This window comes from Entelurus aequoreus, linkage group LG11, assembly GCF_033978785.1.
Source record: "Entelurus aequoreus isolate RoL-2023_Sb linkage group LG11, RoL_Eaeq_v1.1, whole genome shotgun sequence".
Lineage (NCBI taxonomy): Eukaryota > Metazoa > Chordata > Actinopteri > Syngnathiformes > Syngnathidae > Entelurus > Entelurus aequoreus.
Window position 1 is genome coordinate 47896625 of NC_084741.1, and position 15018 is coordinate 47911642.

Sequence of the window (15018 nt, forward strand, 5' to 3'; positions counted from 1 at the left end):
TACTTGTGGAGTATATTCTGAATAAATTGAGAACAGGAAGTGAACAACATTTTTAGCAACTACTATGTAAGAGAAAAGGGGTAGGATTAAATAAGCTCTGCTTCTTCCTACTCCTTTTCGAACATGTCGAAAAGAGAAACTGGAAATTGTGATGTATCATGTTGTATGCTTGCATGTTCGAAATAAATTTAAACGCAAACTCTTCTCTCAGATTCACAATTGCTTCTTTTTCAACCATAGACAGCTCTTTGGTTTTCATGTTGGTTCCACCTCTAAATGCAGTCTGCACAGGCAAAACCTATCCTACTCAATCTGAAACTGAGTTCAGACATTCAGTGCAATTTATTGTTTGAATAATCAATGTCATTGGGTGACACCTGGGCAACAAAACACACCTGTCAGTCACACTGTTCCAATACTTTTGGCAGGGCACTGTATTCCATCCATCCATCCATTTTCTACCGCTTGTCCCGTTCGGGGTCGCGGGGGGTGCCGGAGCCTATCTCAGCTGCATTCGGGTGGAAGGCGGGGAACACCCTGGACAAGTCGCCAGCTCATCACAGGGCCAACACAGATAGACAGACAACATTCACACTCACATTCACACACTAGGGCCAATTTAGTGTTGCCAATCAACCTATCCCCAGGTGCACGTCTTTGTAGATGGGAGGAAGCCGGAGTACCCGGAGGGAACCCACGCAGTCACGGGGAGAACATGCAAACTCCACACAGAAAGATCCCGTAACCCATGACACACCTGTCAGTCACACGGTTCCAATACTTTTGGAGGGCACTGTATTCGAATATCAGTATTGCTGCAGCTGCAAAACGCAATTACACACGACTACCCGTAGGTGGCGGCAGCGCACTTTAACGCATACGTAAGGTCCGAGGAAGAGTTGTCAGGAAGCGAACTGGGTATAGATTTGTGGGCCGAATGAGCTCATACTCCGGCCTCAGAGTCGATCCACTGAACCATTTACCATCTTGTAAAGGTTTGGACTCAGAAAAGCTCCGACTTGTATGTCGTTCCACAGGGACTGGAGGGTCCGACACGCCCACGCAGCATCAATGAGCTCATACAAAAAAGGCACCAGAAGAAGAACACTCCCTCGCGGCCCGCATCAGCACCGCAGTGACGTGGGAGTGGAGGGGGGCAAATAATGCACCAACCCCTCCTCCTCCTGAAACGGAATCCCAGGATATCCCACCCCCAATCGTTTCCAATCCTCCTCCCCTATTTTTTTTTTTTTTTTTTTTATAACACCCACCTTCTCTTTTTTTCTCTACTCGGGAGCGCCGCCGCTCGGTCGTGAGGATTTATTCCCTTCTCGGTCAAAATGGAGGAGGAGGTCTTTGGCTTAATGAGGGGAACGCTCGGATCTACTCCGATGAAAGGCTCCGCGTTGGCTGCGTGATAAAAGCCTACATCGAATTGGGGATTTTATTTTTTTGTTTTTTTGTTTTTTTTTGTGGCGGAGGAGAGCGCAGTCATGAGCGCCGGAGAGGGGCTGCAGGATGAGGCTGCAAAGGACGCCGCAGACGTAGCGGCGTTTTTCAAATCCGGTAAGTCAGGAAGGGGCGAGTCAGTAACGGCACGATAGTCTGATCCCCAGTGGTATTGGCCTCACGATTAATACACGAAAAAAAAAAACAGGCAACGTGTATATATTGACATGCTGTGGTTATGACGCAAACAACACCATTATTGATAAATCAGATGTGCGTGATGACAATCTGTGTGGCCCTCAGGTGTAGATAACTGCAGAATGATGATGTTATATATCCAAACTAGACGCCTATTAGCATCGATCCATCATTAGGACATGATGTTTCTGTATTCCCCCCTATTGTGATCATGTATGGGTGATGCACACATGTCATCAATATCACAGCAATGCCAACCTCCCTTCCCTGTAACAATGCATCCAAAACGTAAAGATGTTTTAAGGGGCCTACAGTAGTGTGTGACATCATCCACACCACTGTTGTTGTGACAGCTATAATCATCTGACTTCTATTTGGACGTGCATGGCTGCACTACGCCACTAATGTAATAGGGGAAACCTGCAAAATCCATGGAAAAGGATGCATGAGCTGCATCAAACTATTTACAAATATAGCAATGCCCAGTTTTGATTGATTTACACTTACATGTAAACTAAATTCTCATTGAAAAGGTTTTACTGAAAAGGTTGCATCACAAACAAACGCCATTTTACCCAATGACTGCACTGTGACCCCAGAAAGCCTCACCATTCAGGGCAAGTTGGTTTTGCTGTCCGGGTTATAACCTCTGGCAGCGAGTCTCGACAGTGGCATCTATCATTCATCATCTTGCGGACAGCGCTATTGCCCTATTTAGTTGACTTTTCGGTAACACCTTAGTATGGGGAACATATTCTAAGTAACAACGACTTAATTAAGAGTTATTTGGACACTAGGGAAACATATTGTAAGTAACAAAGACTTAAAGGCCTACTGAAACCCACTACTACCGACCACGCAGTCTGATAGTTTATATATCAAAGATGAAATCTTAACATTGCAACACATGCCAATACGGCCGGGTTAGATTAGTAAAGTGCAATTTTAAATTTCCCGCGAAATATCCTGCTGAAAACGTCTCGGTATGATGACGTTTGCGCGTGACGTCATGGATTGTAGCGGACATTTTGGGACAGCATTGTGGCCAGCTATTAAGTCGTCTGTTTTCATCGCAAAATTCCACAGTATTCTGGACATCTGTGTTGGTGAATCTTTTGCAATTTGTTTAATGAACAATGGAGATAGCAAAGAAGAAAGCTGTAGGTGGGAAGCGGTGTATTAGCGGCCGGCTGCAGCAACACAAACACGTAGCGGCTACGTCGTAGCCGGTGTTTCATTGTTTACATTCCCGAACGATGACAGTCAAGCTTTACTATTGGCCTGTGGAGAACTGGGACAACATTAGGGTTGGGTATCGAGTATCGATTGGAACCGGGACTAACTTTCCGATTCTCCCGGAATCGTTCAAAAGTTTAAATTTCGATTCCTATTTTTGATACCAGTCCGCCGACCGGAAAAAAATATGTCCGCCGAACCGGAAGAAGAAGCCGCTGAACACCAACGAAGAAGCGCCCACCGCCGGAAGTGTTAGCATAGCCGAGCGAGTCAGTCAAGCTCAAGCATGGAAAGTGGCCGTCGGCGGTCGAAAGTGTGGCTTTACTTTACAAAAAAAAAAGAAATAACCGCGAAATAACAGAGCTCCATGTCCATCAAGAAACGAGTGGAGAGAGAGCTGCAGATGTACCAGGACGTTCCACCGATACTTATGTCTGACGACCCTGCTGCATGGTGGTGGTCCGGTGGAACCAACAAAAGACTTATCCTTTGCTGTCATATCTCGCTTTCTCCTATTTATGCGTTCAAGCTTCTTCCACACCCAGCGAACGTGTATTTTCCACAGCAGGAGACACTATCTGTCCAGAACGCTCACGCATCCTGCCTGAGAAGGCGGATATGGTCATTTTCCTAAACAAAAACTGTATCTCTGATTTTATACTGTACCTGCTGCTAATCTGGACTGGGTTTTGCAAGTTGTTTCTTATTGTTTATTTGCTTTTCTGCACCAGGTTAGCCCATCAGTGGGAGCACGGTAACATTTTTAAGTACCTGCAGCATCATACACTTGTGTGTGTAAATGTGTTTTCATGAGGTTTCCTGCAGCATCATACACTTGTGTGTGTAAATGTGTTTTCATGAGGTTTCCTGCAGCATCATACTCTTGTGTGTAAATGTGTTTTCATGAGGTTTTCAAAAATAAAGCTCTCTTGAGGAAAGTGTACCCCTGGGAAAATGTATTCATAATTTATAATATTTATATTCAAGTTCATAGATTGTATATTTATATTCTAGTTGAAAACAGCCCTGTGAGGAATTTATAGTAAAGTTCATAAAAAGTTAATAGAATTAAAATTGATGGAGAATGTCAGACTATTTCATTCAGAAAGACTGTAGGTTAGCTAGCTCATTTAAAATATCCTCAACTTTTTTTTGACCCTGCCTCTTAAAAGAATCGGAATCGAGAATCGCCAAGAATCGGAATCGAAACAAAGAATCAGAATCGGAATCGTTCGAATTCAAACGATACCCAACCCTAGACAACATAGACTCTTACCAGGAGGACTTTGAGTTGGATACGCATGCTTGTGGAGATGGGACAACAGAGACTCTTACCAGGAGGACTTTGAGTTTGATACGCGCTACCGTGAGTACGCAGCTGCGGCTTCCAAACATTTGATCGCTTGCCCGTACGTGCGTGCCGCTATGTCACGTACGTAGCTTTGGGGAAATATATGTGCTGTATGAACTTTGTGGAGGTGAACGGTACTTTGGGCTGTGGGATTGAGTGTGTTGTGCGGGTGTTTGATTTGTATCGGCGGGTTATATGGACGGGAGGGGGGAGGTGTTTGTTATGTGGGATTAATTTGTGGTATATTAAATATAAGCCTGGTTGTGTTGTGGCTAATAGAGTATATATACAGTATGTCTTGTGTTTATTTACTGTTTTAGTCATTCCCAGCTGAATATCAGGTCCCACCCGCCTCTCACAGCATCTTCCCTATCTGAATCGCTTCCACTGCCCTCTAGTCCTTCACTCTCACTTTCCTCAGCCACAAATCTTTCATCCTCGCTCAAATTAATGGGGAAATTGTCGCTTTCTCGGTCCGAATCGCTCTCGCTGCTTGTGGCCATGATTGTAAACAATGTGCAGATGTGAGGAGCTCCCCAACCTGTGACGTCACGCTACTTCCGGTAAAGGCAAGGCTTTTTTATCAGCAACCAAAAGTTGCGAACTTTATCGTCAATGTTCTCTACTAAATCCTTTCAGCAAAAGTATGGCAATATCGCGAAATGATCAAGTATGACACATAGAATGGATCTGCTATCCCCGTTTGAATAAGAAAATCTCATTTCAGTAGGCCTTTAATTTAGAGTTATTTGGTTAGGGTCAGGGTTAGAGTTAGGGTTAGTGGGTTAGGGTTAGAGGGTTAGGGTTAGGGCAATGCAGAATAAGGCATTAATAAGTACTTAATGATGACTAATTCAGAGCCAATATGTTACTAATTTGCATGTTAATAAGCAACTAATTAATTGTGAATATGTTCCCCATACTAAAGTGTTACCAACTTTTCTTTTGACCTGTCTCAGTCACATACATGCATGGACTGTAGTGAGTGAACAATGCTATGTTTTTGAATTGATGGTCTTTATATTAATTTCTATCAAAGCAGCCGTCCTGTCGACTGTCATTTAGGGACCTCCCATGGAGAACGAGATAATTTTTGTAAATCAAATCAAACTTTATTTATAAAGCGCTTTTCATACATAAAAGAAATGCAACGTAAAGTGCTTTACAAAGTTAAAATCAATACCCCGGTGACCCATATCCCCCATTATAATATACGTACGCACGGACACAGATACCAAACACAAACACACTCACACAAATACACACATATGCAACTATATGGACCAACGATTGCATGGCTGAGTACAGAGGAGACATGTGAGTAAACACTATCACAGGAGCCATCTGCACCAGGAGGTCATCAGACCATGGCCACCACGACACTGACACAAAAGCACCCCCACAAGCACGGCCAATAACCCCTGAGGCAGATGGCTCATCTGAGGAACGTTGGAAAATAAAAATAATAAAACTTGTAAAATAGTAAGAACCATGTGTAGAGATAAAGAATAAAATACAAGTAAAAAATTATATATATATAAATATATATATATATATATATATATATATATATATATATATATATATATATATATATATATATATATATATATATATATATATATAGTAAATAAATAATAAATAAATATAACTAAATCAAATCTTTCATAACTAATAGGATAAAAAGTAAAATACAAATATCTTCAATAAAATAATTAATATCAGGTAAAAGCCAAATCAAAAAGGTGGGTCTTAAGCCTGCTCTTAAAAACATGAGCAGGCTTTGTGTGTGCGTGCGTGCGTGTGCGTGTGCGTGTGCGTGTGTGTGTGTGTGTGTGTGTGTGTGTGTTTGTGTGAACAAATTGTCCCAGAGAATTGCCATCTCAATTCTGAGCAAAACAAATCAAGATTCACATTTTATGCAGAATCGTATAGCTTTATAATAGTTTGAAGTGCTCTGTGTCATGCTTACTGTAGAAGTGCTTATCATACAGAAAAATATGTGGCCCACTTATGTACCTACATCTAGTAACAACACTCCTTAGAATGATGACAATTTAATCCAAATCGGCATCCATCATCAAAATGAAAAGAGAGATTTTTTTTTCGACAACACACCTGGTTTTAAGGCCATTATAATATGCTGTTTGTATTTAAACAATCAGATCTTTAAAACGATGCACCTTTTTTCCCCAGACCATTAATCAATAAACTCCACGTGACATTTGTTTTAAGTGTACATGGATTGTAAGTGTAAGAGTTTCGCGATTACAAATTCACGCAAATTCAACAAATTCCAGCATTATATGCATGACCTCGCAACTTTGTCCTATGCCCGCAGCGTTCACGCACATTTTGATCAATCAATGTCATTTTCACCAATCGAATTAGTCTCTGAGCAGCGCTCAAAAACGCATGTCAACTGTCAAATCAAAATGTTTTCTTGTGTGGAAGAAGCAGGGACAGCAACTTTATATATACAGTACTGTATTTGTATATATATATATATATATATATATATATATATATATATATATATATATATATATATATATATATATATATATATATATATATATATATATATATATATATATATATATTCATTAGGCCTAGGCGATGTAGCCTAAAAATTAAATTCCCGATTTTTTCACAAAAAATTTGATTTACGATTTTTAGCGATTTTTTTTCTCTACTTTTTAAAGAACCCATTGAATACAAATGCCATAGATAATTCAAAACAAGTTTTTCTTTAATTTGATAAAAAACTAGTATACATAAATGACATTGCATATACTGCATCTTACTCTTTGCAAAATTCTAATTTGAGTAATTAAATAATTAAATAAAGTATATAAACTGTTCTTTTTATCGAATCATTTTCAAATAACTAAATTAAGAGTCTTGGATAAAATACTTCTGTTAACAAAAATGTAACATTGCATATTGCATGCAAATAAATAGTTATCTCCAACATTGAGATTAATAGTGGAAACTTAAAACTTCTGTCTTGAATAGAATGCATCTGTAAGTAAAATGTAGTGTTATACATCGTATGGAAATATATAATCAAGTAAACATTGAGAAGTCTAAAGTTTCAATAAATCAAGTTGATAAAGGCAGGCTTCTTTTTCATTCACCCCATCATAGTGGTGGAAAATTATCTTGAAAAAATAATTATAGTTTCTTGTTACTTTGCCAAAAATATTTGAATTACTAAAGGAATTACGCTTTCATTCATTTAATAATTTTTTCAAGGAAAGTAATTAATGTGTTTAAAAAAAAAATCTAATATCTGGCTTATGCAATTGAAATGTGTATTATATTTGGGAAAAGTGTGCGTGAGTGTGTCTTTAAAAGTGTGTTAGCTTAGCAGTAACAGTTTGTCGGCAGTTCCAGCAGCTCTGTTAAATGTTTTCACTGGATTGTGTAACTTCTGGTTAATGAAGAGATTGAATGAGCTTCCATGGCTGGCATATCTTCTGGTCCACATAGGGAGTATTGTTTGGATTGCAAGCTGAAGGTTTTCACTTCAATTAATTTCCGCTGTGAGAAGAGGCGACATCCCTGCAGCAAACACCTGCTGTGTGCGTCGGTCTAGAGGTGAACGGTGCTTCACTTCTATGTTCAGATTACGGTTAAGGTGCAGTGATACAGTACATTTAGATTGTTACTGTGACTGCTTTAGTAATAGGGATGACATAAAAGCTGAACAGACATGAAAGACGGTCGGCAGGATGTCAAAAGGGGACTTTTTTTTATTGCAAACAGTCGATCGAGATCAAAACATGTCAAGACACTTCCTCAAACCAAACACACACTTTTCCTGCTTTAAAATAAAACGCTACACTATACATCCGGTTTAACTACGTTTAGGTTTTCTCCTTAATGTACGGCTTCATATTAGCCGCCACACCTAAAAAAATAAAGTCATATAATGTATTGTAGCGTCCAGAAGAAAACAAACACGGTCTGATGCTCTTTTTAGTTTTTATTGCCAATTTCATGCCAACATCAGGCCCAATTCCAACAAATATTTCCTCCTTGCACACACGTCTGTCTCCGTGTTTCACTCCTTGACACACAACACTTGTTCATTCTCCACTGACACGGTGTGTTCAAAGACCATGGGAAAAATGACCACCATAACACACTAACATACACATTAACACCAGCCAAATACGGGGTTGTCTGGAGCAGAGGCAGCACGTCCGCGCTGTGGATGTACTTTAATAAATTCGAGATATACCCACGGAAAGCGATCTTCACAATTTAAGATGACACTGACGTTTTTTAATGAGAGAAAGGCTCTCAGCTACGCAAAGCAAGTGTGCTTTCCGTCACGGCACAACAGAATCTGAACAGAATCTGAACAGAATCTGAACAGAATCTCTAAACCCGAGTACATTCACCAGTAACACCAGAAATAGATGCTAGATTTGTTGCCAGTCGTTTTTATTACAGAAAAAGTGACTAAAAGAATTGGAAAAATCTTTTAAAAAAAATTCTCAACAAAGTACATTGTACAATAAGCAGCAATAATTTAATTAAAAATAGAACAAAACAATATTATGTTAGAAAAATATATATGTTAATACTATACTTTGTTTTAAATGTATATTCACATCCCTTTTTAAAGAGTATATGCGTCATAGTAAATCATGTGATGACGTCATATCGACCACGCCCCTAACCACGCCCCCACCGCCACAGGTATTTTGGCAATTTAAGGGAAACCCTGACATTAAACAAATAAAAATGTCTTACATTACGGTCATGCTTTATCAGAGATGTTTTGTAATGTTATTCTGTGATATTTGCACCTAAAGAAATGCGAGTACATCAGTTTTGAAATATGGGGGTTGGTGGGGTGGAGTGGGGGGCTATTTTTAAGGCTGGCTGAAATATTGTGTAAATTATTTTCTAACATGTTCTGGTCAAGTCCTCAATTACATAATGATTAGCAGCCTGAATGTAACATTTTAATAATTAATAGAAAAGGTTAAAACATTGGCATGCAGCAATATAAAGCCACCCCTCCTAAAGATATGTCCAGGGTACACTTTATAATGATGAAAAGTTATACCTATCTGCGATTATTGCGATTAATTTTGAGTTAAAAATGAACAATGCGATAAATCGCGATTAAATATTTTAATCGTTTGACACCTCTAATATATATACAGTGTGTATACATATATATATGTGTATATAAATATATATATATACATACCACAAAATTATGGAAGGACTGAATAGGGAATATTTTAATGCATCGTGGGGTTAGGAACGATGCAGCGATTAAAGGGGGACCACCATCGCGGATCCACTACAAAATAAGCAGCTGTCTCCCCCTCTCTCACTCAGCTGTTTCTCTCGCTGACACCTGGTGCCATTGGGTCTGCTGCTGTGTGTTGTTCATTGCCACACGACATTCATACAAGTCCACCAAATTACATAACATGGATTCAATTGAAACAGCTAGTACCATATATTGGCAATTTATGTTCTGCAGACTCTGTAGAAACTCTTAAGATACAGTACAAAATAAATAAACTTTGCTCGAATGACAATTCACAGTGCAATTATTTTGATGTCATATTCTCACTGTCTCTTGCCATTGTATTTTCTTTAAGTTGTGCTGTATAGGGCAGGAAAGAGGACGCACAGTTAAGTTGAATCGTTTAGATATTTATTTAAGCACCAAGCACAACTCATACAGTATTCATAATGGAGAAAGAAATAGGTTATTGTTTCAGGAAACTTTAATAAGAGACTATTAAACATACAATATATCCGAAAACAGATTTTTTTTTTTAAGAGAAAATGACACTACTGTAATTTAAAAGGGAAGACTATAATAACGAAGCATCGCCAGTTTAAATCCACAGTGGTCGCTACTATTCTTGCCACTCTGTTGTTGTTTGATGAAGACAGACATGAGGGAATGTAGCTAATTAAACTTGCATTCATTCAGTCATAGCCTTTAATGTGCTTTTAATTTGACCATTACTCTGTTCTGTAACGTAACACGCTGAATTATTGTTCTCCTTATTTATTTATGTAAACATAGTATTGGTCTTTTCAGTCAGTGTTCTGATCCATCGTAGTACAAAGTGCACTCCAGTTCCACTAACTGCCTGTCCATTGTTTACTTTTGTTTTATTCTATTATTTATTTATGCTTCTATACTGTATGTTACTTTAATGAGGACAGACATTTGTACAGCAAAAGTGATTTGTTATTTGATCCAGGGATGAGTACCGAATTCAGTACCGTAGTTTTATACGACCAAAGAATTCCCTCTGTACTACCGGGTATCGATTCACTTAAAGGGGAACTGCTATTTTCCATTGTTCAAAATCATTATGAAAGACATGACAGCGAATGGATTTTTTTTTTAATGTGTTCAAAATATTAAATAAACGTACATAAAAGTCCGCTTACAGCGTAGCCAATGGGAGCTCCTCTATTTCGCCCATAAAATACAAAAAATATCCATTCAAAAACTGCCAACAGTACTCCATTTACTTTCCGTGATTTTAATATTTACCAAGTATTAGCGATATTCTTATTATAAGCGCTAACGCAGACAAACTATTTATAGTGGTTCTGGGATCGCTCCTGTGTGTCTTTATGTTTACATCAACGAGTGGTCTGCTGCTTCCTCACTTCCTTGCTCCCTGTAAGTTTATAGTAGATCATAAATCATGCCTCTCACCTGGAGAGAAGGAAATCTAAGTAGGTATTCCGACAAGTTGGTACACTTTGACAGCAATTTAGGACTCGGAAATGGCCAGAACGACACAAAAAGACGCTTGCTCCCCCACCCTGTTTCTTCGTGAGGATTATGAGACATACTTCACCTAAATGGGAATATATGAACATTCCAGCAGCTGGCTTTCTAATGACAGCAGACCTTGCACGGTAAATGATGTTTTATTATGTTTGTTGGCTCTCATTAAGTCTGCAGTGAGTAAAAATCAGTGCGGATGAAAAAAAAAAAGCAAACGTTGTGAGGCGTTTTTTAAATTAATGTGCCACACCACGTATGCTTATAATTATCAAAATACATAAATATTAAATGTTATTATAAATGTGCCCGTTACTACATTACATATATACTTACATCATGTTTATAATAAAAAACCCTCAATGGAGGGGTTTGTATGTTTTTTAAGGGCTTTGTAGGTGGAATTGTAAACAAACTTTTGATCGTGTTTATTTAATATTTAGAATCCATCCATCCATCCATCCATCTTCAACTGCTTATCCGGAATCGGGTCGCGGGGACAACAGCTCCAGCATTAATATTTAGAATGCACAATAAAATTTAAAATAACATCCATCGTGTTGTCTTTCAAAATAACTGTGAACGATAGGCAAAATTCCCCAAAAAGTGCAGTTCTTCTTTAAGAACTTTCATTTTTGGTTGATTTTAGTGACGCCAGTGGACCAAAGTGGTAGTGTCTTGCCTTTTAGCTCGGTTAAATTAATTCCTTTTCCGGTTGACCTATGACGTCACTCTAGCCATTCGTGAATCCTTACCACTTTTTTTAACTGATGTCCGCTGTAATATTGGCATATATTACACATATTACGTGTCTAATGGCTATACTGTTGTTAAATAGCAGACAGCATCAATACATTATCTTGGATTGCGCTACGAACATTACACTATTACCAAGAATGTGTTGGAGTGGATGCAGGTCGGATGCAATGAAAAACGTAGCGCCAAAGCGACTGTTTGATTCAAACAACAATGGCGGCACGTCGCGAGGAGTCGTGTGCTGACATTGATTCTGCTATTGCAACTGTTTTGCGACATCGATTGAATATTAATTATTTAAAAGATGAACAGAGAACATTTTTGAAGGCATTTATTGGTGGTAAGGATGTTTTGGCTCTTCTTCCGACCGGGTTTGGATTTCCCAGCGCCGCTCTCATCAGCGTCACAGGTTGATTTCGATGTGAGTGGTTGAGTGGACAAGTGTTTTATCCAATCACATACAATGATTTTTTTACAAGGCCCCGCCCTCTGAAATACATCTGTTATTGAGAACTCCCAGATTTATGTGTGGAGCTCAGCGAACGACAAGGATCTGGCGAGAGTCAGGTTAGTGAAGCCCAAGTGTCCATGCACTCTCTAATGCGACTATTGGTCCTACGCCTGTACACTGGGGGGGGGGGGGGGGGGGGGGGCGCTATTTCCTTTTAGCTCGGTTAAATTAATTCCTTTTCCGGTTGACCTATGACGTCACTCTAGCCATTCGTGAATCCTTACCACTTTTTTTAACTGATGTCCGCTGTAATATTGGCATATATTACAAATATTACGTGTCTAATGGCTATACTGTTGTTAAATAGCAGACAGCATCAATAAATTATCTTGGATTGCGCTACGAACATGACGCTATTACCAAGAATGTATTGGAGTGGATGCAGGTCGGATGCAATGAAAAACCGGTGAAAACGTTTTTTTGATGAAATTTTTGAACGAAAATAATGAAAACAAACTTTTCAATGTCTTAAATTTATCCAAAAGGCTCTGTGTAGTGATGGAAGGAGTTTTAAATCCGAAGGAAAAGACCGTTCGTGCCCCGATTCATATCCAGAGGAAGGTTGCAATTGTTCTGGACTATCTTACCAGCTGTGCAGCAAGTTAATCAGTTGGCTTGCACGAATGCAGTGTGAAGAGGTTTGTGTACGCTTTAATGTTCGCCTTTGATATACCTGCTCCATTCTATTTCATCTCATTCATATTTTGTTCGGGAGTCCGAATTAAGCCGGCATTCCACATTTCCTTAGCTACCACCTGTCCCCCACGTACAACACCGTCCTTTCAACCATTCCTAAAAGACGCTGCAATTTAGCCTCCAACAAATAACAGGAGTTAGAAACATTCTGGTCACAGAAGGTGACCAGAATGCCATGTGTGCCATTTGTTTACAACTGAATGGAAAGCTTACGCTGGAGATCCACAGTCGATCCACAGCGATTGTTCTGCCACACAATACCTCAATGCTAACAAGGGGAAATTACACTTCAACGTCTGTCGTTGGCTCTGACAGTTAGGATTGCTCCTTTGCATTAAAACAGTTGTTTTTCTCACTACAATTGGGCGAAACCATCCTTGCCCAGGCACACCCTTCTGGTTTTAGAGTATAAATATTTGGGGTTTTAGCACCAGCCGCTGGACTAGATCTGACCAATCTAAGTCTATGAGCACGAACTGATGAAGCCTACTCGGATGAGAGGCGAAACGTCTTCTAAGACAAACCAAACAGCCCAGTTGCGATCGATTGAATTCCCTGAGATGACGATGACCTGGATGAATGACAACATTCATAGACTTAGCTAACTTCTTAAGTAAATCTCTGGGGGGTTTTTTCTACCATCGATGCACTTCAAAATGTCTTGCTCTTATAATTTGTGAAGCAAATTAACAGTCTCCTCGTCATCACAATTGTTGCTATGTTTTTATTGAATAGTATCTGCTTCCGGGTTGTATCCTGCGCGTTGAGACTGGCGCATGCGTGATACTAAGGGTCCTCTCTTGCCGCACACACCCCCTTGAGAAATCTGGTTTTCAATCGCATAATCACATAGGTGTGTTAATCAGACTTTTCAAAAACCGAACACGATCTGATTAAGGTGTTTCCATGGTCTGGCGGAGACTTATTTAGAGCTGAACTATTTGACAAGTTGGACTAATTTAAAACATGATCCAGAGCAGCTGTCTTTGAAACCAACTCGGCAGTGGTGAGAATGCTCCGACTTTACAAGTCGAAAATCCCACCAGAAATTCTGACTAGAAAGTGGAAAATTCCAACTTCCCAGTCCAAATGGAACGCTTGTATGTAGGCGTTCGCATCGACTTCCGCCTTATTAACGAATGGGGGAAGGGGTAGTGACGTATGTCGTAAAGCAAGTCAGCACATTGTAGCTTTTTTGTGGGGCAGGAGGAGATCTTGCCCCAAGTGAAGGAGTTCAAGTATCTCAGGGTCTTGTTTAAAAGTGAGAGAAGAGTGGATCGTGAGATCGACAGGTGGATCGGTTTAGACCCTGTATCGGTCCATTGTGATAAAGAAGGAGCTAAGCCGAAAGATCTCAATTTACTGGTTGATCTACGTGCCTATCCTTACCTTATATATGGTCATGAGCTTTGGGACAAGATCACATGTACAAGCAGCCAAAATTAGTTTCTTCAGTCGGGTGGCAGTCCTCTACCTTGGAGACAGGGTGAGAAGCTCGGTCATTTGGGAGGAGCTCAGAGTTAAGCCGCTGCTCCTCCACATCAGGAGGAGCCAGATGAGGTAGTTCAAGTATCTGGTCAGAATGGGGAGGTGTTTATGGCGCGTCCGACTGGAAGGAGACCACGGGGAAGGAAGACCCTGGAAACGATGGAGAGACTAGGTCTCCCAGATGGCCTGGGAACGCCTCAGGATCCCCCGGGAAAAGCTGGACGAAGTAGCTGGGGAGAGGGAAGTCTGGGCTTCTCTGCTTAGGCTGCTGCCCCCGGACCCGACTTTGGATAAGTGGGAGAAGATGGATGGATGGATGGTTCCTGCCACCCTCCTGAAAGTTGGTAAGTACCACTGAAAGTGATAGAGACCCATCAGGCCATGACAGAGGTGTCATTCAAATAGTTGTAAGTCCATGTAATATCCCAAAAGTTATGAAAATATTTTATGAAAGTTGAAAAGTTACTTTGTGCTGCTTTTAAATCAAATAGTGTCATATTCCGATACCTTTGTTTAAAGTCATCTTTATTGTAAATTTTT

General features: G+C 39.8%; 1 protein-coding gene across 3 annotated transcripts in view; it reads left to right on the top strand.

Moving 5' to 3' along the window:
* The first annotated feature begins 1292 nt into the window (after window positions 1-1292).
* Window positions 1293-15018, top strand: part of LOC133660186 (triple functional domain protein-like) — a 251212-nt gene continuing 237486 nt past the window's right edge. The window contains exon 1 of one of the 3 annotated variants that reach the window (XM_062063430.1): window positions 1293-1566. In XM_062063430.1, the coding sequence (XP_061919414.1) occupies window positions 1494-1566 (73 nt within the window). In that variant the 5' untranslated portion in view covers window positions 1293-1493. Of the gene's footprint in view, window positions 1567-14753; window positions 14823-15018 lie in introns of those variants that run through there. The other 2 variants (XM_062063425.1, XM_062063427.1) reach the window with 2 other exon arrangements.